At 46.2% G+C, this 25,223-nt stretch overlaps 3 protein-coding genes across 11 annotated transcripts in view; 1 reads left to right on the forward strand and 2 right to left on the reverse strand.

The window, feature by feature from the left end:
• The first annotated feature begins 503 nt into the window (after positions 1 to 503).
• Positions 504 to 6,804, forward strand: UCK1 (uridine-cytidine kinase 1). The gene is made up of 7 exons (XM_062641162.1): positions 504 to 629; positions 738 to 897; positions 1,576 to 1,672; positions 1,771 to 1,913; positions 2,004 to 2,098; positions 3,147 to 3,195; positions 3,564 to 6,804. The coding sequence occupies exons 1-7, from the start codon at positions 543 to 545 to the stop codon at positions 3,749 to 3,751; spliced, it is 819 nt and encodes a 272-aa protein (XP_062497146.1). The 5' UTR covers positions 504 to 542; the 3' UTR covers positions 3,752 to 6,804.
• POMT1 (protein O-mannosyltransferase 1) lies at positions 6,679 to 19,390 on the reverse strand. Of its 2 annotated transcripts, XM_062641154.1 has the most exons (20): positions 19,254 to 19,390; positions 18,454 to 18,597; positions 18,061 to 18,167; positions 17,434 to 17,484; positions 16,952 to 17,098; positions 15,847 to 15,958; positions 15,048 to 15,113; positions 14,383 to 14,476; positions 13,792 to 13,947; positions 13,073 to 13,203; positions 12,731 to 12,826; positions 11,301 to 11,393; positions 10,189 to 10,285; positions 10,011 to 10,097; positions 9,706 to 9,832; positions 9,349 to 9,446; positions 8,703 to 8,816; positions 8,070 to 8,196; positions 7,231 to 7,408; positions 6,679 to 7,014 (listed from the first exon to the last, which is right to left on the reverse strand). In XM_062641154.1, the coding sequence occupies exons 2-20, from the start codon at positions 18,573 to 18,575 to the stop codon at positions 6,840 to 6,842; spliced, it is 2,178 nt and encodes a 725-aa protein (XP_062497138.1). In that variant the 5' UTR covers positions 18,576 to 18,597; positions 19,254 to 19,390; the 3' UTR covers positions 6,679 to 6,839. The 2 variants fall into 2 exon arrangements, with proteins under 2 accessions (XP_062497138.1, XP_062497139.1); XM_062641155.1 differs by lacking the exons at positions 15,847 to 15,958; positions 16,952 to 17,098; positions 18,454 to 18,597; positions 19,254 to 19,390.
• A 968-nt stretch (positions 19,391 to 20,358) lies between these two features.
• Positions 20,359 to 25,223, reverse strand: part of PRRC2B (proline rich coiled-coil 2B) — a 48,417-nt gene continuing 43,552 nt past the window's right edge. For all 8 annotated transcript variants that reach the window (XM_062641140.1, XM_062641142.1, XM_062641144.1 and 5 more), the window contains exon 32: positions 20,359 to 25,155. In XM_062641140.1, the coding sequence (XP_062497124.1) occupies positions 25,015 to 25,155 (141 nt within the window). In that variant the 3' untranslated portion in view covers positions 20,359 to 25,014. The remainder of the gene's footprint in view (positions 25,156 to 25,223) is intronic.

The raw sequence follows: 25,223 nt of genomic DNA on the forward strand, positions 1-25,223 counted from the left end.
AGGGGAGGGCACGAGGATGCTCAGGGACTGGAGCAGCTCCCGTATGGAGCCAGGCTGAGAACACTGGGGCTGTTCAGTCTGGAGAAGAGAAGCTGCGTGGAGACCTCATAGCAACCTTCCAGTATCTGAAGGGGGCCTATAGGGATGCTGGGGAGGGACTCTTCATTAGGGACTGTAGCGACAGGACAAGGGGTAACGGGTTAAAACTGAAACAGGGGAGGCTCAGGCTGGATACAAGGCAGAAGCTCTTCCCTGTGAGGGTGCTGAGGCGCTGGCACAGGGCGCCCAGAGAAGCCGTGGCTGCCCCATCCCCGGCAGCGCTCCAGGGCTGCGCTCGCACACGCACAGAGCAGTGCCCATGCCCGCACCGTGCCCACGGGGCTGCAGACCGCAGCTTCCCCATCCCCGTGGCCGCGGGGCTGACACCGAGCGCACCCCGCGCCCGTAGCCCCGCCCCTCCCTCAGTGACCACGCCCCCCCCGGCGGTGCCCCGCCCAGACTACAAATCCCATGATGCCCCGCGGCACCCCCGCAGCCCCGCCATGGCGTCCGCCGGCGGCCCCGATCCGGACCGGCCGCGGCCCAGGCCCTTCCTCATCGGCGTCAGCGGCGGCACCGCCAGCGGCAAGGTGAGAGCCGGCGGCGGGCCCGCCGGGACCGGCTGCAGGGCCCCTGGGAGGGACGGAGGGAGGGAGGGGGTCCCGCGGGCCGGCCCCGCCTCACCCCGCTGTGCTCAGTCCACAGTGTGCGAGAAGATCATGGAGCTGCTGGGGCAGAAGGAGGTGGACCAGCGGCAGCGCAAGGTGCTCATCCTGAGCCAGGACAGCTTCTACAAGGTGCTGACGGCCGAGCAGCAGGCCAAGGCGCTCAAGGGCCAGTACAACTTCGACCACCCGGGTGAGCCGAGCCCCCCCGGGGCGGTGCTGGGTGCGCTGGAAGCGCTGCTTCCCCCGAGCCCCGCTGTCTGTGCCCCTGCTGCCGGCTGCTGTTGTAACGCGGGGCGTGATGCTGGGGAGCAGGCGCTGTCTCCTCATTCCCGGCTCCTGACGGGATCCAGTAACACCCAAATCCTGTCCGGGTACTTCTTGTCCCTATAAACAACTGCTCCCCTTGCTCAGGGTGGCGTTATGGATTGCAAACAGGACCACGGTCTGCCCTGGTGCCTGCTATAGGCTCGCCAGGGTGGATAATGGAAAGCGTGAAAGATGCCTGAGGTTCTCTAAATTACTCTTAGCCTCCAGGTTAAAAGCGTCGCACACCCACCGTTGTGTGTAAATCACGCCGTTACCAAGCGGTTTGGGGAAATTACACAGTGAATTAGCAGCTTTGCTTCTGGGCTCTTCATTTCACTGTGTTGTAGTTGCTCATCAACAGCAAGTTCTGCCTTTCTTATCTCTGTAACCCAGTGCAGCGGTTATCACTTGGGCAGGGAGCATTAGGAAGGAATAAGCTGTAAGTTCTTCTTTTCCTGGTGGATCACTGGACAGAGTTTTTCCTTCAGGTCTAGACAACCTGAGCAGAACATCTGATGCAGCAGCATCTGCGGTTGTTCCTCTTTAAACCTTCTTCTTGCAGATGCTTTTGACAACGACTTGATGCACACAACCCTGAAAAACATTGTTGAGGGCAAAACAGTTGAGGTGCCAACGTACGACTTCGTGACGCATTCGAGGTAGGTTTGGGGGTTGTGAAGGGGTGGTGGCTGTGAGGGTGAAGTCAGCCATGGTGTAAAGCCCGATGGCAGCCTGCACGGGGTGTTTCTCCCTGCAGGCAGGCAGAGACAACAGTGGTCTATCCCGCCGACGTGGTGCTCTTTGAGGGGATCCTGGTTTTCTACAATCAAGACATTCGGGACATGTTTCACCTCCGGCTCTTTGTTGACACGGATTCTGATGTCCGGCTGTCCCGCAGAGGTAATGGTAATGCTCTGCCAGCACAAGCAGCAGTACCCTATGTGCCATATCCATTGTGGTGAGACTGATGGTTTTACCTTTCCACCCCAGTTCTGCGCGATATGAAACGCGGGAGGGACCTGGAGCAGATCCTCACTCAGTACACCACCTTTGTCAAGCCTGCCTTTGAGGAGTTCTGCTTACCGGTACTGAGCTGAGTGCTTCACTTCTTTGATGCGTGGGGGCTCTGGGAAGAGAAGGAGCAGGGTCAGTTGGGGATGAGCTGCGCTGTACGTGCAGCAGTGGTGGCTTTTGGTGTTCATACTTCACCAGTCTCACACTCTCCCCTCTTCCTCATCTGTTTGACCATTACATGCTGCTTGGTTAAGGAGCTGAAGTGGTTGGTCCATTCTGCTTGCAAAGCACTACAGGAATCCCAGGAGGCAGTTTTAGCACATGGGTCCCTCTGACTGAAACACTCCCACTCTGCATTCATTCTTTAGTCTTGCAGAAAGAAAGAGAAACTTGGTTTCCTGCAGGCTCTCTCTCAACAGGGAACCTGGGGCAGACCATTATAGCATCTGCTTGCTATGCCATATAATGTGGGGCCAGTTTAAGTGCTCACATAATCAAATTAATTTGTAACAAAGCCTTTTGAGAACAAAATCCTGTTTGTGAATTAAATAAGATGGAAAAGGCAGCTCTTGATGGAAATCTCAGGCAGCTCTTGCTCTGGATCAAAGTAATTCTGGGACTGTAAAAGCACTCATTAGGAATGCTGAGTTTGCCAGCCTGTTTAAGAGTGCTGGTGGAGATCAATAAAATGTCATCGGAGGCAGGAAAGAATTTCACATGCATGTTGCATACCTGGGTGCTTGGCAGAGATTTAGCAGTGCCTTGTGAAATGCTGATGAGAACCAACTCTTAGCAAACAGACCTTGGCCTCAAAGCAGATGACCTGTTTGAAGGCAGCATAGTCTTCAGGAGTGTACAAGCAAGTACTCCAGGCTTGAGCTGCTGCTTCTCCCTGCTGCTTCACTGCAGAGGGACACTAAGAACAATCCCTGATCTTAAATCCAGAATGACTTCTCAGTTCATTCAGGTGTTTACCATGACCAAGAGCATAACCTTGCAGTCCCAGAGCATGGAACCCTCCCCCCATCTTTGCCCCCAGCTTTCTGATGCTGGGTAGCAGCTTCTTCCTAGACTAAACCTGACTTTTTTCCATTAAAAGTCTCTGTTTGTGTTTTGCAGACAAAGAAGTATGCAGATGTGATCATCCCCCGAGGAGTTGACAACATGGGTAAAAGGGAGTTGGGTTCTCTGATTTCTCTGGGGAGCCCACCTTTGGGGTTGGGAGGAGAGCTGCTTTGTTTGCAGTCTTCTAAGGAAAGGTGTTTTGCTGGAGGGCTGTAGGGGAGGGAGCTGCTTGAGCCCCTCTGCTGAGGGCTGGAAAAACCAATGTGCTATCAGATGCAGAGCAGGACACCAGTGTTAAAACTGGTCTTGCAGTTGGTGGTTTCTATTGAGGTCTGACTTGCTGTAGAGGGCTGACAGTGTTTTATTTAAGGGCTTGCTAAAACTTGAGTTGAACAGGGCTGGATGCTCCACATTTTCTAGATAGCTCAAGCCAAGAAAGCCTACGTGTGCTGTTTCCCATTCCTTCTGCAGTTGCCATAAACCTCATAGTGCAGCACATTCAAGACATCCTCAATGGAGACATCTGCAAGTGGCAGCGAGGGGCGGTGAACGGACACGGTCGGACCTACAAGCGCCCATTCCCAGAGCAAACAGAGAGCAGCAGTGTACTCGCGGCTGGGAAGCGCTCCCACCTGGAATCCAGCAGCCGTCCACACTAACCCCTCAGTGTCTGAAGGGTTTGCCAGACCAATGATGAAGGCAACTTTGGGAAAGGACTTCAACAGAATGGTTGGTGAAGTGCCCTATAAATCATCCTGGCAGTGGCGGGGATACTGGTGTGAAAGGCCTTGCAGAGGGGAGAGGAAAGGGTTGGCCTGCAGCCTCTCTCCCCTCCAAAACCTCTCCCTTTTCTCCCTGCCATGCCTGGATCACTGATGTTACTTGATGACGTGGTTGGAGGCAGTGCCATTGCCTTTTGTGAGTTTTCAAAATGAGATCGAATGCTGAAGGCTCCCCTGAAAATTAAGTGCTACTGGTGGTTAGCAAGAGACCCTATTTCCCTAATGATCTTCCTTAGAGGAAAATTATCTGCCTGGTTTTCTCAAAAGAAGAAGCAGCCTCTTGGCCAAGACTAGCTCACACCCTGTTCATTTTTAACAAGCAGGTGTAGGCCTTCACTTCTCCACCTTGTTTGGGCACCTTGGGTTGTGGCATTGCTTTCCTGCTGGCCAGCTTCCCTTTTACCCCGTGGGGATGGAAGGATAGATCTATAGAGGAATCTCTCCCCTGAGATAAGAGATGAAACAGGGACTGTCTGGGACAAATGGGAACTTGTAGTTCATCAAGTGGTCAGGACCAAGCTGGGTGATTCTGGTTCCTAATTTATTCCTTTCTAAGCTCCCAAACTTTGCTACACTGTATGATTATTTTTTGTACCCAAATAGTTGTCTTTCTTTACCACAGTTACTGAACGCGTGAGCTCCAACTGGATTGAGTTGCTCATGGAAACAGAGACCTGACCTTGTATTAGTGTCTTTTAGGGCATTTGTGTACTGCTGGTTGCAGATTCTGCTGTGTGGAATCCATCAGCTTCTGGAGCTGGGTAGTAAGGGGGGGAAAGCAATTGCAGGAGCCTCCTTCTGACAGCACAAAGAGCTGCCTGGACATGCTTCTACCCTCCAGCAGGGTCAAAGCCTTTCCCTTGCACTCAGTTTAAACTCAAGAATGTCTGGTTTGCTAAATAGAGCAGACAAGAGGCTGGAAGTAAACAGTGACATCCCAGTTCCTGTTGTTTACCCCAGATTAGTGACCCTGCAGCAACATGGAATGAAGCACAAGCTGGGCCTTTGAAAGTGTCCTTGTGATACCCTTCTTGAGTCTGGACTTACGGTGTCATTTTAAGGAGGAGTAAAGGGGGAGGGAGATTATTGAGAGGACCTTTTTCATATTGGCTAGTTTTCTAAACCCAGGGGCTGTCTGTGTTGGATGGGGGTGTGTGACTTGGGCTGATGAGCAGATGAACAGTGATGAGAAATGACCATTTTATGTAAAAGGTATCTGTGCTCCTTGCACTACAGCAGCACAAAGGTACAGAAAGGGACACTTCTGGAGATGCTTCTTAAACTCAGCAGTTCTCTTTCCCCTTAAGCCAGAATTGTTCGTGTTAGTTCTGTAATGGCTGAAGCTTTGGAGGAAAATGAAGCAAAGTGCAGTCTGCACTTTCATCCCTTACAGTCTTTTCAACACTGGAAATCAGCAAAGGTCTGTTGTCTTGTTTGTGATCCCCACAGCTCAGAGGTACACTTCTGTAATGCTGAGGAGAAAGCTCTTCTAACTGCTGCTGGGTGCTGTTTAGCTCAGGGTGACAAACTCTAGAGTATGAGCTACTGTACTGAAGCATTAGCTATCAGGGCTGACTGAAGTAGGAGCAAAACAGTCACTAAAACCTACTCTGAATGACTGTGGTGGTTGATCATACCTTCCTCTGGAGGCGGGGGGAGCTCAAAGCAGCCTTGAATAGCGTTTGTTAGAGCAGTGAGGAATGCTATAAAGAGCACCCTGGTCAGGCTAGGAGTGCTGTTCTTGGTCAGCTCTGAGCTCTACTGTCAGATCCTGCTGTTGCAGCCACATGAAGAGAATGAATCGGATGTGGTGTAGGTACTATAACCCTTTTTGAATACCTGTACAGAGCTATTAGTGTCCCCACTGAGCAATCCCAGTCCTTCACGTGCACACCCTACTCTAAATTCCTCTGCTGGTGCAGGCCAGGGCATGGGCTGAGTTAAAATGGGTTTACCCTGAGCTCATGTACAAGTTAGAGCAGGTTTCCTTGTCAGCATGATCAGTTCTACCTTGAGTTCCTCTTCCTATGAGATTGAGGTGTAAACATGCAGCCCAGTAACTATGATCCTGCCATTGATAGTAGTGGGCCACAGGCTTCATGTCAATGCCACAAGGCCAAAGGATTCTTCTGGTTTTGGCTGACTTCCTGGCCTGCCTGAAGCTTTGTTTTAGCTTGTTTAGCTGTAACAGCAATTTTTGTAATGTCTGTTTTATTTTTGCTTAGCTTCATAAAAAACCATGGTTATGCCAAATGATTATACATAGATAATAGTACCAAGTCATTACTCTCTGCAGAATGAACTATTTATAAACTTGGCTTAGTGCTGTAATGTAATGAAATAGGGATGATAGCAGAGCATTGGAAGTGGGGGCAAAGAATGCATTGTTGAGGAATACCGTCATGGGATGATGCTGGAGGCTGCAGGGCCAACTACTGAAGGTTAAAAACATGTAAGCTTTAGAGCTGGAAAACCCTGGTTTTTAGGAATAAAAAGAAAACAAAGGAAAGTATCTGATATGTTGGAGAGTAGAAGCCATTTATAGTAACTAGTAACATGGAATTGCAGAGCAAGGTGCTAGGAAACATGTAAAATAGCCTTAAGTGCAATGTACTGCAAGAAGGAAGGAATCATCATTGTTCTCCCAGGATAAGAAGAAGAAACCCTTGCAGCGCACTCTTCCCTGCAAAGTAGCTGGGATGCTGTTGACTGAATTCAGCAACCCTGAGGAGCAGTGGAAGGGTGAATGTAATGGGGGCAGAAACTGGGAATTGTGCTCATAACAACTGTATTACTGTTGAGACTTTTCTGTAACAGTGTTCTTTTATTTTCCTTTCCTGTAATAATTAGAGCTGGACTACTGTCAATTATTTGGTCAGTCTGTTAAGATTTCAGTTATACTGACAATAAATTCTTGGCTTTGCATAAAAGGTGTTTCTTTTTGCCTGTAATGAGATGGTAATTGTCACTGTTTTCGGATCAGGATGTTCCAGCTGTCTTTCCAGCGCAAGTCCTTCAGTTCAGTAACAGACAGGGAGGGCTCCCCATAGGTCACAGGGCTGAATGTGCAATAGACAAAGTAAACTGAAGAGAACCAGGCTACGATCAATGCAGTGAACATGCTCTTGAGAAGCACAGATCTGGCATGAGAGAGGAGGGGGAAAAAAGCAGTTACACCAAGGCTGGTCAAACACTTCATCCAAAAGGAAGATTTCATATGGCCTGTCTTCTGCAAATGCAGTATGGCCACTGCTGGAAAAAAGTCCTGCTTTCCCTGCAGCAGCCTGCAAAGTGCCAGCCTGGGAGAAGAGAACAGTGTCTCTTCTCTTGTCCACCTATCCATTAAAACTAAATACCTGCAGAGATGATCACTGATGTGCTGTAATACAATGGGAATCAGGAGAATCTGGAATGTGAGGGCAGGCAGGTAGTGGTACAGGAAAAGTGTTTTCTCCATCCCAAAGAAAGGCAAGTAATTCACAGCCCAGCCTCCAACACAGATCCCCCCAGCTGATACCCAGAGCTGCCATGCATCTGTAGGATAGAGGAGATATCTCAAAGCACAGTCCATGGAAACATAAAGCCTCTAAGAAGTTGCCTGTTGTCATAGTTTGTTGTTTTCCTCCCACTCTCTATCTTTTGTGTTAATACAACCTTTAACTTAACCACATTCAGCTGAGGGAAATGATTATGTTTTGTCACACAAGATTATAAGTACCCATCAAGACAGATTAGTACCCACATGGAGCAGCTTCACAGCACGACAACAAAACATGCTGTCGGAAAGATGAACATTAAACTGCATGGCCATACAGAGGAGATGGTACCTCAGCAGCAACAAACACATCTAGAATAAACCCCTCCCCACACAGCCAGTATCTATCTATTTTAAATCATCATGAAAGGGCCCAGCAGAATCCAAAGCAAAGGCCTGGATGTTTCTTACATCCAGGGAATGACTCAAATACTGTGATGCCTGCTATATTGTCTTACGAGGTGATGGTCACCATGTGACAACCATAATCAGCCTCTTCATAGGCTATGCTAGCTGTCTCTGTATTCCTAGGAAAGAGTGCTGGGATAGCCAAGCACATGGCTGTAAATGGTTTTGGGGGCCATTAAGGGGGTAGTAGAACAAGCAACAACCCTCCCTCCCCGCCCAACCTTGACACATACATACACAATGGAATCAGACCTTCAGGAATGTCGTAGATCTTTCTCCTGCGTCGTATCAAGTACCACAGGGACAGACACATGTAGACCAGAGCAGCAACATTCGCTGAAGCCCAGGTGACAACATTCCCAAGGAGGTGGATCTGGGCCTGAAGGACAGAAGCCAGAAGTAGGAACATTCTGCAGTTCTTTTAGGTAACTTTAAATATACCTGCATCTATTTGCTAAATTAAATGTCAGGATGTGCATGGCTAGGAACCTGCTCTTTCCTGGAACAAAGCTGGCTGATAAACTTCACTGCTTTCAGACTCTTTTGTAATGTAAGGCATTTAAAAGATGCAATTGGAAATGAACTCATCTCCTAAATGGAATCAATAATGGAAACTATTAAACTGCAGTTTTCCTTTACCAAAAACAAGACAACATGATTTAATTAAAAGCAACTACTGTCAAAGCTGGCTCTCATGCCAAGACCAACCCCAACCCTCAGGGAAAATATATTCTTAATACAGGACAAGTTAATCCTGGCACAGCTCCTTGGCTGGAACTGCAGCCCTGCTCCCACTCACACTCCCAGAGCTCACACCTGAACTGAACAGGCTGATTTCTTCACCAGGCTCTTATTTACTCATTTACTTCTACCTCTCATACTTACACTAGAAGTTGGGTGGAGCCAGTAGGCAATATTTGTGTCCATTGTGATCCAGTCAAGAGCAGAGGAACTGTACTTATGCTCTGTTTCTTCATTTTTTAATGTCAGTATTTTCCACTAGGAAAAAAAGCAAACAGAAGGGTTTTAGAATTGCAACAATGAGTGGGATAGCAGGCATGGGTAAACAGCTCCAGATGTAAGATACTAAGTTCCTAACCTGGGAGTGGGATTTCGCATATCTCATACTGGATACTAACCAATACAGGGGGTTTATTTTGTATATATATACAAATATATATATATATAATGTATATATATATAATACACTTCTACAGTGTTAGTAAGGGCATCAACACAACTGACTGCATATATAGCACATTACAGTTCAGTTTCAGACAGCTTCTGGGTGCCCAACTGCCCTTCCTCCCCCTTCTTTTTTTTACACAATCACTTGGGTATTCGTTACTGAATAGCATAAATCTCTAATGCCCTTCTAAGTGCAGTCTGAAATATTTTTTTCCAGTGAGGAAGCCAAACTACTCTATCAGCATGGAATAAACAATGAATCCTCAGGCTCAGAGCCTGCAGAAATGCTCAGGTTCCTGCCCTGCAGCAGAAGGCAAGATGAAGGGAATAACAAAGCCCTCACCTGCAATTCCGTGAACTTTGCCATGAAGCTGAGGTTTTTACTTATGTCCATCTGTGTGGGAGAGTGGAGTTCCACCTCCCTCTCTTTTTGCTCTAGGCCTGGAAGAAAATAGCAGAGCTCAGAAATAACCACTAACAGACAGAAAGCTGTAAAGGGGAGCAAGTACATAGGATATATCCCTGGCTCCTCACACTCCCTGCAGCCTGCCTCCAATACATAGTCTAAACGCAGGAGACGTCTAAGGGGATCTTGCCACCATGACAGAGCCAGAGCTCTATCACACGATGCCACCTTCCCATCAACATGAAGCATCCCCCACTCACAGAGATCTGCTTCAAGAACATGGCTCAGACATACTTTTCCCATATCTGTGCTCTTCCACATTCCACACCATGCTCTGGTGGTAGCCTTTGGATAGCTTCTCGCCAACCACCTCCAGCTGCCGGTATCCCCACTCAGGTAAAGATGCTCCACTGAGCTGAAAGTGAAAGAAGACTGTAAATTTATAGCCCTGCCAAACACACTGAGGAAGTTTATTGTTTCCTTTTATTCACTTGTTTGTTTTAGTGGTTTGGGCATTTTGGAGCAGACAGATGAGTAGTTTATGAGATTACAAGAACTGCATGGAGCAGACAAATAAACACAAATCCACTTGCCTTTAGCACTGCAGAGGTGTTCACGTGAACAAGCCTCACTTCGGACAGAATTGTCTTCCACACGTCTGTGTCAGACTCCCGATTTACAATTTCCTACAACAGGAAGATGGCTTTTGGTTGTCATGTTGTATCAGCTACTTCTGCTGCAACACGATGAGCTCCTCCCTTCCCTTTGACCACTCACCACTCTCCAGAGGTTCTGTGCTGGCATGGAGATGTTATAATCAATATAGCAGGAAACTTCTTGGGAGTGGGGGCTAAGAGGGGCAGCAACATCATGCCTAGAGGACAAGCAAAGCATGATCCTCCAACACCATTTCCCAAATTCATATAGAAAGCAAACTCATAAAGGTATTGAATTGGTTTAGACCAGACTCAGTAATAAAGCAAAAAGTAACACATTTATACAGATTGCACTGTTTTCTCTGAAGGAGAACCCTCCCCATTACCAAGAGCTGCCAGGAATAGGCCCAGAGGAAGCCAATATAGACGCTTGCTATGCCAGGCTGAAAAACAAGCACTGATTGTGGCAAACAGAGACGCTGTTCACTGAGGTTTCCAGTAATGAACAAATTAAGTTTGGAAGGGACTTGGTAAAAACCCAAACTCAGAACCCAGCCCCCTTCCTAATCTGATATTCAAGTATAGGCAGGAAGCAGTCAGAAGGCAAATTCATACTGCAGTCTTTACAAAACAGGCGAGAAACCATGGCAATTAGCCACAGCACACCGGATCCTCCAAAACATCTTCCGCACTTCCAGAGCACATCCCTCACACAAGAGGCTCCTCCATCAAAGTGAGTGGAGTTGACTTTGGGTTGACAGTCACACAAAATACTAAATATCTGCACCTGCCTGGAGTAGAGGCAGTGAAGGTGCAGGGATGAAGACTCACCAAGGGGCCTGTGTATTCAGGAATCTGCAGAACCACCATGAAATGTGAACATGGCTGAAACCACCACTACTCCCTCTAAGTCTATTAGTAGAGCAGACCAGAAGCAGCTAGCAGCCACTGAACAGTTTGAGATTGGTATCAAATCTCACTGCCAAGTTAACTGCAAAAAATAAATAAGCATACAGCATCCTTTCTCTGGGTTATAGGGATGGCTTATGCAGCTAACCCTCCTATATATAATGTGTGCGTATATATATATATAAAAAATGCATATACAATCCACCAATAACAGGCAGTTTATATATACCTGAATGCAAGGGTGTTTCAAGCCCTGAACAGTTAATCTGAGACAAGCAGCAGAATTAGCCAGCAGACTCAGCAGAGGGTGAGGGAAGGACTTACGTGTTGAGGTACCGAGTTGTGATGCCGTGGACCAGCTGCACGATGTGCCCGTGCCTGACAGGACGGGGTGGGTTACTCACCACCAGCTGCTGCCTGTGTGGAGTGACACCCAAGAGGAAGTGGTTACATTCTTCCTTAGATATAAGGCAACCTTGTCATGACCAAACTGTTAGGTCAAGAAGCTGGAGGCAGGGACAGACGTTTGGGCAGTAAGATGAGAATTTAAAGCGATCTACAGATGGAACCAAAGCTCATCAAGGCAAAGGTGAGTTAAGGGCAGAATGCTTCAGGATCAGTAATGGGATACCAACACCCCAGCCATTAGGTCAGTGGTCTGAATATGGGTCAGTCAGAAGCAAGTTCAGATTATTCCCACTAAGCAGCTGTTTGGTGGCTTCTGTGAAACAAGTGCTTCGGTGAGGTCTGACAGGTTTGTGCTACAACTGATGTCACTTTTGGCAGACTGTAAGAGAGATTAATGGCTATCTCCACCATGAAGACCAAACTCTCTGTTTGCTTCTGGGGAGGTCTAAAGCTTCCTTTGGCAAGTGGGAATGCTAACTGCTGCCTGTATTTTACTGCATTCTATCCTACAGAAGGAATCCACATCCTCCAGGGCTCGTAAGAGTCTTGAGTTTGAAGAATTTTAAGATGTACTGTGTTTCTGTAGTTTTGGTTTTGGTAGAGTTCCTGCTTGAAAGGTTTGCACTACGGACAAACTTTCCCAGTGTGGGTATGATTTATAATAGCTCACAGTCCTTCTGACAGGACTCTTTATACAGTTCCCAGAGCAACATAAAAAAACATCAAAAGCAACTTTTTGATCAGTATGAAATGATATCACACAAGGGCTTTTATTGGCAGAGTCCTGCTCTTCACTGACAGTTCTAACGGCAAAACACTTCAGCACAAACCAGGCCTCTTAGGAACAGGCATCCACTTGGAATCCCTCCCAACATGGCAGATTCTACAGCTCATCCCACGCTTTAAATACAAAGAAATACTCATTCCGCAGAAGTGATTTCTACTCTCTTCTGAGACTCATTCAAGTTTAATAAAACTCATCAAGGCACTCTAATGTCTGGCTCACACACTTCAAAAGGCAGAACTTCCCTTTCATGCAAAGCACCTGAAGAGCTCCCACCGGTCTTGTGAGTCTTTAAAGTTCCCCTTGTGCAAAGCACAGCCCATGCTCTGGCAGAAGCAGTTCAGACAGAATTTCAGAGTCCTCGATAATGCTTTTAGCATACTGAGGAGGAGTGTGCAAAGAGCCTCACTTACCAACTCTGACGCTCAAATCACTTCTTTAGGAGTACACATGGCCCCATAGAATAGTTATGTCCAACCCAAGCTATGCCCTCATTAGGTTTTGGAAGCATAGAGAAGCTATGCTGACAGCAGACTGGCATTTAAATCTCTTGCATACTCACATTCCAGGATCTTTGACGATCCACCAGTTGTTCACATCCTTGAAGGGATAGCAGGTCACCTGCTGTTGATGGGAACTACCTCGGCCATTCTCATACCTGTACAGAAAGTTAAAACACCCCACAGATGTGTTATGGAACATTTCTGTGCTCATGAGAGTCACAGCAATACAAAACAGCACCAGATCACTGGCTCCACTCCTACAGAGCACAGAGAATCTGTGCATCTGCAGTGCGCTCTGAAGGATTAATGAAGAGATTGCTAGGACCCAAACTGAGACAGTTGGACTGGCAGGTGAAAAATCATAACTTTCACCCTAATATAGACCCAACCTGATTCCTCACCTGATGGGATAGGTATTTGTGTGAGAATGGAGCCAACACTGCATGGGCTTGCCCAACACGTTCCGCAGAGTAATCTGAGAGCCATAGGCCACCTCTAAGGGCTGACCCTGAGTGATTCGAGCCAGCCCACCCTGAGAAGTATAATGACAGGGTAAGTGGAAAGAAGAAACAACCCAGAGGCTGTTTAAATTCTATAGAGAGTCACTTGTCACTTCAACATAGCAGTATCTTAGCACAATGCTTTCTCAGTTGGCTGTATCTATAAAAAATCAAGTCTTGCAGGACCATACTCAGCAGACAGCAAATACACTCATGCCTGGAAGTCTACATAGTCTTAGGAAATATCCCCAAAGCCACGCTGTTCTAAAAGACAGGCTAAGCACTCTACTACAGAAAATCATATTATCATCCTGTAGTATACATCATCACTCAAGAGTTCAGTACTGTATCTACTGCTGTGGAGTTTCCTACAGGAGAGGACAAATCTTTAGCAGAAGAGTTAATATACTGTTTGTGGTTCACTCTGAAAAAGCTTTTCATCTGTTATTAGGATTTCAGTCATTATTGCTTCATCTACAGCAGCAAAGTAGTTAAATGACATAAAAAGAACAAATACACAGGTCAAAGGAACAAGATTGCACACCTTCTAATAGTGAACATAAGACAGATTTCCCCTCTTATCCCCTAATGCATGAGTTTCATGATCACATTTTCTTTACCTCCAAGCTGGCTTGGAAAGCACTTGTCATAATCTGGTCGTGAGGCCCAGAGCGATACAGCAAAGTCAAGTGAACATAGAAGAAGGACACATACATTGCCACTGGGATGATGATGAGGGCCAGTCCCCTAGCTAGAAAATGGCACATCAAGGAAACCTAGAACAACACAGAGAACTCACTGGTTTCATGCTCCATATATGAAAAATGTTAAAATACCAGTGCACTTGGTGTGTTTAAGCTCCCCCAACCACCCTTACTCAGCTATAACTTCATGGACAGCTTGATAACTTCCACCAAGGATCTGAACTGGAGCTAGCAGGAGGCACGTGAAACAGCACGGCTGCTGAGGCACAGATCACCAAGACATGGGTAAGAGCAGAAAAGCCAGTCACACACACGTTTTTCTTACACTTCACTCCATCTTCCCCAGCAACTGAGCTGGGAAACCGTTCTATGACAAGAGGGTTTGCAGACTATGGCAAGGAATGTCAGTACAAAACCCAGCGACACATAGCACTGTTTTCTGGGGGTTTGCAAGGCTCCTGGCCTGAAAAGATACCCATAATATATTCTGCATATTGCACTACCTACATTTGACAAGTTCTGGTCTCCTATCACATGCCAGAAGTGGAGTCCTGCAATGGTCAACAGCAGTATATAGGTAAAGAGGCCCATATATTTCACTCTGACAAGAAAGTGCATAGAAAAAGAACACAGTTAATAATTACCTAATGTAAAACATAAGCATTCAAACTTTCTCTTGAGCAAGATGCATTAAGGTCCAAGGACTTAGATCCATGACAAGTTTCATACAACATAAATAAGCCTCAAGGCTTTGACAGCAGAAAATATAATTTGTTTGCCAATTACATTAAATAACCACAGTGACAGAGAACCTTCTTGATGACAAGGTAGCAAATCACAAAGCACAGAGCCCCTAAATCCAGACTTACTGCAGCTTGAAGCAACTAGGAGGGAGAGGTGAAATGCAGATGATGATTTATAACACAAAACCATCTCTGAGAAATATGTTTTCTTTTTCCCAGGACAGTACCCTCTAATGGCTGGTATTGCCCACTGTGAATTGATGAACTGACATCCTCACTAGAGAAACAAGCTAACTAACTGAAAAGTCATGGAGATGTCTGCCCAGAATGGCAGCAAGAATCAGTCTTCAAAATCTAAAGGCCCACTGATACCTTTGATGGCAGGCAGGACAGTCAGCTTCCTAACAAAAAGTATATGTCATCACTTACCCAACTGCACAAGAACAAGCTACTCCAGTCAACAGGAGCCAAAACCACCAGCTTCCAGAGAAGGAACTTAAATAAAAGGACAAGAAAAGGATGTTATGGTGAGACCTGGTCACCTTCTTAGGATCCTTAGAATTCAGGTAATTTAACTTGAAAACAACCTTGCAGGACTCCACTATTCTTTATTCTACTCCTTATTCTCATTCTGAACCTCCCATGCCACCAGTTCTCAGCCCTGACCTACAGTGTGTTCTTAAATGTATTTCTCTGTATCCTAAGAAGCAGAACTGAACACTACCTGCCTTCTGATACTGGAGATAAAAGAGATGTACTACATCACTTGCTGGGCTTAGTTTAAAGATAATTTTCCTTTACTGAAGATTACTTTATCCTCTGCAAGGATCAGAGAACATGTGAAGTTACAAGAAGAGAGACAAGGATCTCTATACTCAGTGCCTGTAAACAGTAACAAAGGAGCATTCATTGACCTGTTATCATCAGTGTTTCTGTGAACAGAAGGAAACCTTCTAATGAAAAGCTGTGTGGTCAAAGGAGTACACTCAAGGGAGTTCTTTTGATTGTAAAACACAAAAACCAACCTTGCTACTACTTAAAAAAATCCTTGACATCACTCAGAAGAGAAAGCTTCTGGGGCAGCCATATGACAGGTCAAAACATAGGATTCTACAGACAGATGAAGTGAGCTGCAGAATGGTGAAGTGACTTACAGAAAAACCCACACAGGCTGTACAGAAAAAGATCACAAGAATATCCAAAAGGATGGGAGGCAATCCAGCTTTACCTATGCTTTTGCAAATTGTAGAACTTCAGATAGGCCAAAACTGCAAGTAGGATAAAAAAAATCAATATTGATTCCAGGAGCATGAACCTTGACTGAGTAATCAAAGAGTTCTCTGTTGGAAAAGAGAAACAGACACAAAATTAGAGAAATTTATCTATAGGCAAGTGATACCTCAGACAATCACATCATTACCCAAGAGAAGAACCTGTTCCTTTAAGGACAGATAATTCATTTGCAATTTTACTGGCTGTAATAGGGAGGTGTTGGGTTTAAAGGGACAAAAACCTCCCAGCAGGAGCAAAGTACATAGCCATAACTGTCTCCAAGGACAAAGAGGTGAGCAAGTAATAAAGTCTGGCAGGAGGCAAATGAAGGTACTGTGCTTGCCTACAAAGGCAAAGAAAATCAATGCTGGGAAATCCAGAGAGGTGGTTCTCAAGGCAAAGAGAGTTCAAGCAGTGACCCCAGCAGGCCACGTGTATGATGACAAATCTTAAAGAAAGGGAGCTGCAAGGAGCTGCTTTGTGTGGGATTCCCTGAGCCAGAATCAAAGCAGCCAGTAGGTCGGAGAGGTTTCTCTTATCAGACTGTTAAAGGGCTGTTGAGAGGCTCTTTCCCTTTCAGGCAGCTGCCAGCAGACCCTCAAGAGAAAAAAAACAAGCAACTGAGTTACACACACCAGAACAATGTCAAACCATGGTGCTAAGGACACAGACTGGTTTGCTGCAGTTTGATGATGAAGAAATTTGATGAACTCTGACTCTAAGTAGGGCTGTCCTGTATGTTATAACTCATCCTGCAAAACTCAGAGAGAGTACAAGTCTCCTTGGATGCAAGAAATGTGCTTTTTTTTTTGTGAGGCTGTGCTCACTTCACTTAATAATGAACTTTATAAAGCTTCAGCCTCAAACAGCAGCCTGCTGCAAAGCTGTAATGATCGAGGGAACCAGCAGAAAGTGATACAGGCCAGGGCTGAAAGTGGGCTCTGACGTGTTAATAGCATTCTGTGGGGAGATGATGCCGTTTAGGCACCCTAAAAATTCACAAGGGGAAAAGAGACCCTTCTCCCCCGTATGAAGAATGAGACCCAGGGGAATAACCTTACCTAAGAGAATCAGAAGAGCAGCTCCGAGTGCAGCACAGTGCGAGAACTGCAGTTCTACCAGAATCTGGTATGCTAAAGGCACACAGAGAGCACCAGCTAGGGCTGGCAGGAGTCGCAAGGACCAAACGGGAACGTTCATGCTGTATTCTGAGGGAGGAGACAACAGTGATGCACCAATTTGGAAACTTAATTGCAGAGAAGACAGATCAGTGCAGAACTCCTTATGACTACAGCAGTTATTGAATCTAACTCCTACTCTTACTAATTTATTGTCTGTCTTGTACTGTTTAAACTGTTTTAAAAGATCTGTGATACGGAATCGTAGTACCTTAAACTTCTGTTAGAGACCTGCAGAAGTCTTATTTTAGAGGAGAAGTGAAGGTGTCAGATAAGGCATTGTTTCCACTAGTCAAAAGGAAATCTGTCAACTGCTGAAATACTGCTTATTTTCGCAGAATGAGACAGTTACAGTCAGCTCTTACCAGCTCCAATCCTGTTCCATAAGAAGTTGCCATCAAATCCTCCCAAGTAACCTACAAAATAAGCAACAATTCAGAACTTCCAGCCTCAAATAAAGTATAACAACCAGTGCTAAATAGGGAACCATTTCCCATACACATAGCTTTTCCATGCATGAAAGCCCTCTTTCCCCAAAAGGTCCTCTTTTGTACTGTCATTCCTATAGTAGTGCTTGATAATGTGCAGAGGCACAAAGAATACAAATGGGGAACAGCAGCTTCTCAGTGACAATGTTAAATGTATATTTAATCTCTCCTTCCCAGACACTTTCATGTTGTGCACATCGCAGCTTCAGAAAGGAACTCAGAAAATCTGCTTGTTGCCTACTATTTCTAGTCATTAGCAGTTCTCATTTACCTTTCTCTTCCTGCAAAGCACTGGGTAACACAGCTCCATCACCTCCCCACTACTCATGCAACAGCCCCCTAATCATACTAAATAAGGGAAATCCTAATTCCTTCTACACCAGAATCTCTCATCTGCCTTGTGCTTTTCCCCAGTAATAGGATCTGACAACCCGTTTCTAATGAGCACTTCTTTCTCCCACAGCAAGAGGCAACAGCCACTTCTCAATTTCAGGAGAGCCCTACCTCCCAAGGCTAGCAGCATATGGCCAAAAGGTGGGCCACTGTCATCCACAAAGAAGATCCTCTTCATGTAGAGCGAAACAAACTGGCCATAATAAACTTCATCAAAACTGCAACACAAGAGGCAGAAATGTATCAAATCTAACTGGAAGTATCCCGGAGGCTACAGGGATACTAAGAAAGAAAACACTGATTTGTTGGCAGCAAGCTAAGAAGTGCAGCAGCTTTGCCCCTTTACCTTCCCCTCCGGAGTTTCTATGAGGGAAGCACAATCATTGTATTTACAAAGGCTGACATCAGGCAAGCTCTGCTCTTCCGCTCCTGCAATCTTACTCACAAATGTTTAAAAAACAAAAGTCTGTGTCATTCAAGTAGAAAATAAACTATTCTACTCACACTACAGCCCGTGGGTAGGAAAGCCCCCCGAGTCGGCTTATTAATCCAACCAGAGTCAACACCATGACGTTCATATTTATCGCCACAGTAACGACAACCGGCTCCTTCAGAAATCCCAACATCCTGTCAAAGGTCTGTCCAAGCCTCCAGGAGTAAACAGAGAAGAGCAGCAGTCACCCTTTTGCTCAAAGCTTGCTGAAGATGATACAACAGAAAGCATCCACCACTACTTTCTGCTTCTAGCAACTCATGGTAGCTGATCTTCCCAAGTTCTCTCACTTTCCACATTTATGTTTTCTGCTGTACCTACAGGAGTTAAAATGAAAAATGAAGATTTTACCTGCCCTACATGTATATCACACTTCTGCATGTGTTATGGTGTCATAAATTCTAAGCTAGAAACTTTCCTTATTCTTACACTGGCTCTGCAGAAACAGAAGAGCTTAACTCAAGCCTATATTCCGCTCTGCGCAAAGCAAACCACCCAGCCCAAAATCTGATGCTAGTGATAGGCAAACCACGTGCTGAGGCAACAGGCTGCTCAGGCAGCTTTAAAAACAAACAAGAAAGGTTATTTCCTTGCAAACATGGTTTATTTCTGGAGTTGATGAGGCAGGGGCAGAACCCACAAACATCCTCTGTGTTAAAAGGCAGCTCCTGGAGCACAGAGGTAGGTGCTGTAGGGCTCTAGCGCAGCCTAGGGGGGAACACTGCAGAAAGCAGGATTGAACTCTACTCCTGCACACAGAACTGCTAAAAGCTAGCTCGGAAAATAAGGAATCAGTGTTGTATCTCCTCACCTCAACACAGCTGAAAGTTACCAGAATAAATCCATCTGCATGCCTTTGATCTGAGGAGAACAAAGCAAGCTGCCGGCACATCACCACCTTGAAGCACGGTGCCACCGTCCTTTATCACTACCTACGAGACACAAGTGCTGTGTGGAACAGTTTTTAAGAAGCCCCTCGCAAAGCCGTGCCCTCCACCCGCCCTGGGGACGCCACAGCACTGCGGACAGCACAGCACTGTCCCAAGGACTGGTCACCCATTGCCTGTGCTCCGCCATCGCCTTGCAGGCCCTGGGACCTGAAGGACCCCCTGGTGGAGAGGATCCTGCTTCTCCCTGCAGTACGGGCAGCCCTCCAGCCCCGGGGCAGGAGCGCAGGACAAGCCCCCCATAGCTCCTCAAGAACCATTACCCCTCTGCCGGCTTTGCATCCCCTTCATGAGCCTTACGAGGTGATGATAGGGCCACTAACCCCCACCAGGCCTTGTATCCCCTTTTGGGCTCTATGGGGGGGCAGCAGGACCACTTCACACCCAGGCCTCACCCTTGAGGTTTATAGGGTGCGCAGGACCCCACAGCCACCCTACACTGAGCCCTGTAACCCCCTCGCTGGCTTCGCGAGGCGGCTCAGGACCCCTAACCCACACCAAGCCTCCACTCTCCCCTCAGGAAGCAGCCCCCGGGCACCGTCCCCCACCTTGAGCCTCAGGACGGGGGTCAGCAGCGCCACTAACCTCGCCATGAGGCGTCCCCACCGCCCCTTGAGCCTTACGGAGGTGAGGGGGCCGCGGCACCGCCGGTCCCCGTGCCCCGGGGGAGGCGGCGGGCCCGGGACCCCGGCCCTGAGGAGACAGCGAGGGGCTCCCCTCCCCTCAAGCCTCCGGATGTGACATCAGACGCACGCAGCGCCGTAAGGGCGGGAAAGGGAGGAGCATCCACTGTTGCTATGGCGACGGCCGTGCGGGATGAGGCCGCGGCTTGCCCGCCATGGCGGCGGTGCGGAGCGAGCTGCAAGCTCCCCTCAGTGCAGACCTCCACTCAAACAGAGTAAAGTAATTAAAATAAAAGAACACACACACAAGTAATTTACCGAAAGAACCAGATCAGCCACACGGGAATTTGAGAAAAGCATAATCTGCTTTATTTTTTTTAATTTTTTTTTTATTTAAATAAGGAGAATTCTTTCATATGGAAAGAGCTAATACAATCACATATTTGAAAGGAGAAACAATAGGTACTGAAACGAGGAGAAAAGGGGCGATAAAGAGTGTGCCGCAACTGGCCTGGTGATGCCGTGATTCGAGTTCCGGTCCAAGGAAAAGTTCCCAAAAAATATATATATATAAACAGGTTGCACGTTACACAATTATCCATCGTCTGCCCTTTCAAATATCTGGTCTACATGAATAGACAAAGAGAGGAAAGGCCAAAAAAAAAAGATGTCCTATACAGGTCATGAGGTTAAAAGCTTTAAGGAGTACAATATCCCCTTGAGAAGACAAGGATTTACAGAGAACCAAAGGGATTCCAGCTAAGGACAACGCCTCGAGACATGCTAAGGGGGAGTGCCTCACTGCTGCTAGTCCCCTAAGGAAGGGGCTGCGTTGCGGCTGCAGCCATCCCGAGGAGCCGGGGACATGCCTTCTGCCCCAATGGGATGGCTGTGACCACAAAGAATATCTGGTGGTCTTTGGGTTAAAATAAAGAACAAAGGGGTTGGAGTGCTGCTGTTTCTTGTCAGCAGTTCCACTGCTTGGGCAAAACGCACCTTTTCCGTCGATGGGCCACAACTATCCTGATGCCTGCTGTAAATTCTCATTCACAAATGCATCTTATGAGGAAATCTGGGCTGCTGTACGTCAAAAATAACCCCTGCTACAAGGGATTAACCTGTGCTGAACCAGCCAGAAGCAAAACAGAAGGTTAAAACGCAACAGAACGAGATCCTGGCATGCAGCGGTGCTTGGAAGTGAAGAGCAGCCTGCCAAAAGGTGAGCAAAAATGCTAGGCTTGGGGGTTTTAATATATACCTATAAATACACAGGAACCACAGGGCAACTTGTAGCTTTGCAGCATTCTTGCAAGGAGACTGTTAAATGGAGTGCCTCTGCATGAACACAGACATGCATGGGAGTCCAATGGGCTGCAAACACATTCAAAGTCACTGACGACTGCACAGTGGCACAGGGCAGAGCCAGGATGGAAGATCGACAAGCATACCTGTTTCACTGGTGACTGTGCTGCTTCCACTTATTTAAAAATGTACAAAGTGGCTTTTTTTTTTTTTTACTTTTCTCCTTTATTTTTTAGTATTTTTTTTTTCCAAATTAAGAGCTAAAAGAGGGCTGGAGAGGAAAGCAGCACTGAATGCAGCTGCTAGGCCATGAATCACTGTGTATGAGAACCAATTATACACGTGCTTCAGACCTTCAGCTGAACAAAAAGCACCAAAGTCAGCCTCTGAATAGTTCTGCTTCACCCACTGCTGCTGGAAGTATGGATTCCACCTCTCCCTCCCACTGCACCTTTCCTAGCAGAGGGAGCCTGCAATTTGGTAGCTGATTTCCAGTCAAAGCAAAAGCAACTCACAAAGGAATAAATCATTAAGGCCCAACCCTTCAGCAATGGAGATGGCAAGCAAAGTATCCCCTTAGAAACCATATCCACGCTCTATGCATCTCCATTCTTCTCTTCCCCAAGCTGAATTCCCATCAGCATACCAGCAGCCTTGGCATTTCTGCATCAAGGATCAGAGGCTTTCCTTTTGACTCGAGAGCACCACAAACTGCACTAACCTTGCACTAGCTTTAAACAAACAAAAAATCTATGCCAGAAAGGAAGGATATTGCACTGTAGAAACACGGGCTCTGAAACTGCTTTCCATCACACAAAACTCCATTAAGTGAGAGAGTCTTGCCAACTGCAGCTGACAGTCACGCAATAGTGAGGAATGGAATGAAGCTCACATGCATTTCTTGGCCTTTCCTGCACAGAATAATTCAGACATAATATATAAATAGAGCAGTGAAACAATTACTTTTTCACCTAGACCTACAACATCAAATACGTATAAATAAATTCTAGTGTTTTATTCTGTTGGGGGAAGGAATGGAGGGGTTAAAAGAGAAAGAAGGGTGATCTTTTTCAACAGGAAATATTGTAGTTCTGATGGCATTTACATCCGAAGGACTGCAAGAACTTGTGTCTAGCAATAACCCAGTTTCTCCAACACATCTGACCATTTTAAAGTCATACAGGTGGGAGGAAAGAGGTTAGTGTCTTTGTAAAGCTTACGTAGTGTTTCTAGGGTAGGAAAGAGATGTGAAGGGGGGGCTTGGGTAAGTCTCTTTAGCCATTACAGTCAGATTCTGAGCTATTATTAGCTAGGGCCAGCTGGGCAGAAGGATAACAATGAAAAAAAAAAGAAAACCCAGACAATCCTCTTGTTCATGAATTCCAAGGAAGAAAATAGGAAGCTGGGATGTCCTACTGGTGGAGCAATCTTTGGAAAACACTGGGAGCAGGACAAGCAGATGAGGATGCAGGTCTGGGAGACGGCTGAAGGCTGGGGAAACATTTCTCACTACATCTCCAACCCTGTACTTGGATGAGGGTACTAGAGAGATGCTGGCACACTCTGCTCTGAAGTCAAAAATTCATAAAACATGAGGGGAAAAAAGGGGCTTTTTTTTTTCTTAGAAGTACCATCCTATCCCTTTCCCTTTGGGTTCTCTCTGCCACAGTCAATGGGGACACCTGTGGAGAGGGGACATTACTATGTCTAAGTTAGTTTACATTTCTAAGCTCTTTAAAGCTACTGTATAAAACACTTATTTATACTTAGCTTAAAACTTCAAATGCATCCCTAGAAAGTTATGAAGGATCTTGCCCAAAACACGGGGCAGGGGGAATAAAGCAAACAGAGAAACAAGAACACCTTTCAGATCCCTTCCCAAATACATTCTTTGTTCAAAGCATCTTCTTTGGAACCACCACCAAACGACTTGCTGCCACCCAGCAGAGGCAGACAGCACAGCCAGTCAGCAAGCTGTCATCTCCTGCAGAAATGGTTTCTTTCCCTCACTTCAGAGTGACCAGCCCACTTTACATTTTGAAAGAGCTAAACAAGACAAACCAAGGTAGCTGAAAGTAGCGAGTTTACTTAAGACTACCATCAGCTGAAGGACTCCATGCACTTCCAGGAACCTGGAAGTCCATTCTAAAAATCTACATACACACGTACACACACGCACACACACACAAATCAAAACCAAACAACCACAGAAATAAAAGCCAACCCCTTCCCACTGGGACCTTCCTTCCATAGATCATCAAACACTGGTGGGGAAGTGTGAGGTGATGGTAACTGTACACGCACTATAAGCAACTGCACTGATGCTTTGCTGTTCATCTGGGGAAGGATGAGTAAAAGGATGATTCCAAACTGCCTTTGTAACATGCATTTCCAACACAAAAAAAGGAGGTTCCAAGTGTGCTAAAACGGCTGCCTTGCAGAGGGGCTCCCTTCACGATGTGTTTCTACATTGATTTTACAAAAGGCTGTTGAGCTAGAGGGACACAAAGCAAGACTTAGGGAAAAGGGAGAAGAGCAAAGCTTAGGAGAGCAGCCCCAAGGGATGAACACAAGATAGAACAAGTCCCAGGAGACAGGAAGAATTAGAGCGGCCAAGGTAGGGAGTGTAAGAGAGCATCACAACTACAAAAAGTAGTCTATACAGACCCGTTGGCTCTGGCCAACTCTTCTGATGGATGTGTGGTGAGGAGAGTTTACATTTCATAAATCTATGATTTACATTTTATTGTGTGTTTGGCAGTCACTAAAAAATCCCAAACCCACAAAACCACCAACCAACCAAATCCCCCTAAGATCCAGATGAGTTTGCAACAGAAATTTGGAGGTTTTTTTGCTTAAAACAAAAATGCCACATTTTTGTTGTGCACAAGCACCCCAAAGCTACAATTAACATGGTGCAAGTCTCAATATTAATGCACTGATCTACTATATACCTTTAGTACACATTTACTTTTAATGCAAGCACTGCTTCTAGCTTAAAACAAGGATATTGAAAAATTAATGAATGCCATAACTGTCCTGTATTTTTAAAATCAAATAACCTGAAAGGCTACATCATCTGGGGAAATATACCCAAACAAACTCAATTTAGAAGAGTCATGATTCTCAACATAGCACAGAACCATATATAAAACAAAGCAGAGTTTTGTCGGAACATAATTTGAGCAGGAGGGAATTCTTTTTGGAAAGGAATGAGGAAAACAGAAAGAAGGGGTGGAGAAAATGAGAGAACATATAAAAGTTCTGCTATAAACAAAGATATAGCATTTCTGTAAAAACCTCAGCTGCCTTTAAAATGAAAAACCTCAAACTAACCCCTCTCCCCCAGTTGCCACTCTGCTGAGACAGAAGTAGGGAAGGAGAAGGATAGGATTTGCCAAGTGAGCGATCACAGCTACCTGTGGATGGGGCATGGGGAGGGGGGGGTGGGGGAATAAAAATAAAAAACAAATGGCTCGAGCCACTTAAGAAGTCACAAGGTTGGTTTTAAAGCAAGCAGGTCAATGTCATATCCACTGCTTCAAACTGCTTTGTCGGGAGACAGGCTTGGATGATGTTGCTGTAGTCAGTCTATGTGGGGCAGGGAGATCATCTGGCAATTTTCAGGAGATCCAGTGGGGTCCAGTCTAAGCTGCAGGGCCTCTCAGGCAGCAGGACCAGGCAGGCATCAGAGGTGCTCCTAGGCCTTGCTTTCCTCCACTTTGACTGCCTGAGGTTTGATTGCTCCTGTGCGCACTGGCTTCATCTGGTTTGTGGAGGCTGTTTCTTGCAGCTTTACTGCTCCCAAGTTGGCTTTATTCTCATCCACCCGCTGCTTTGCCTTTTGACATACAACAACAAAGCATTAGCTAGCACAGACTCTTCTAGGCAGATATAAAAACCAAATTG

Source organism: Pezoporus occidentalis, unplaced genomic scaffold, assembly GCF_034315485.1.
Source record: "Pezoporus occidentalis ecotype Australia unplaced genomic scaffold, CSIRO_AGI_Poc_V1 ctg68, whole genome shotgun sequence".
NCBI lineage: Eukaryota > Metazoa > Chordata > Aves > Psittaciformes > Psittacidae > Pezoporus > Pezoporus occidentalis.

What these genes read in the sequence shown, in the direction of transcription:
- UCK1 (XM_062641162.1), top strand. Translation starts at nt 543, where the DNA reads ATGGCGTCCGCCGGCGGCCCCGATCCGGACCGGCCGCGGCCCAGGCCC. An exon ending in GTACAACTTCGACCACCCGG is followed by an intron (nt 898 to 1,575) that starts GTGAGCCGAGCC and finishes TTCTTCTTGCAG; the next exon opens with ATGCTTTTGACAACGACTTG. An exon ending in TGTCCGGCTGTCCCGCAGAG is followed by an intron (nt 1,914 to 2,003) that starts GTAATGGTAATG and finishes TTTCCACCCCAG; the next exon opens with TTCTGCGCGATATGAAACGC.
- POMT1 (XM_062641154.1), bottom strand. Translation starts at nt 18,575, where the DNA reads ATGTTGGGATTTCTGAAGGAGCCGGTTGTCGTTACTGTGGCGATAAAT. An exon ending in ATGGAACAGGATTGGAGCTG is followed by an intron (nt 17,099 to 17,433) that starts GTAAGAGCTGAC and finishes CTCCTCCCTCAG; the next exon opens with AATACAGCATGAACGTTCCC. An exon ending in ACAAATACCTATCCCATCAG is followed by an intron (nt 12,827 to 13,072) that starts GTGAGGAATCAG and finishes CTTTCTGTACAG; the next exon opens with GTATGAGAATGGCCGAGGTA.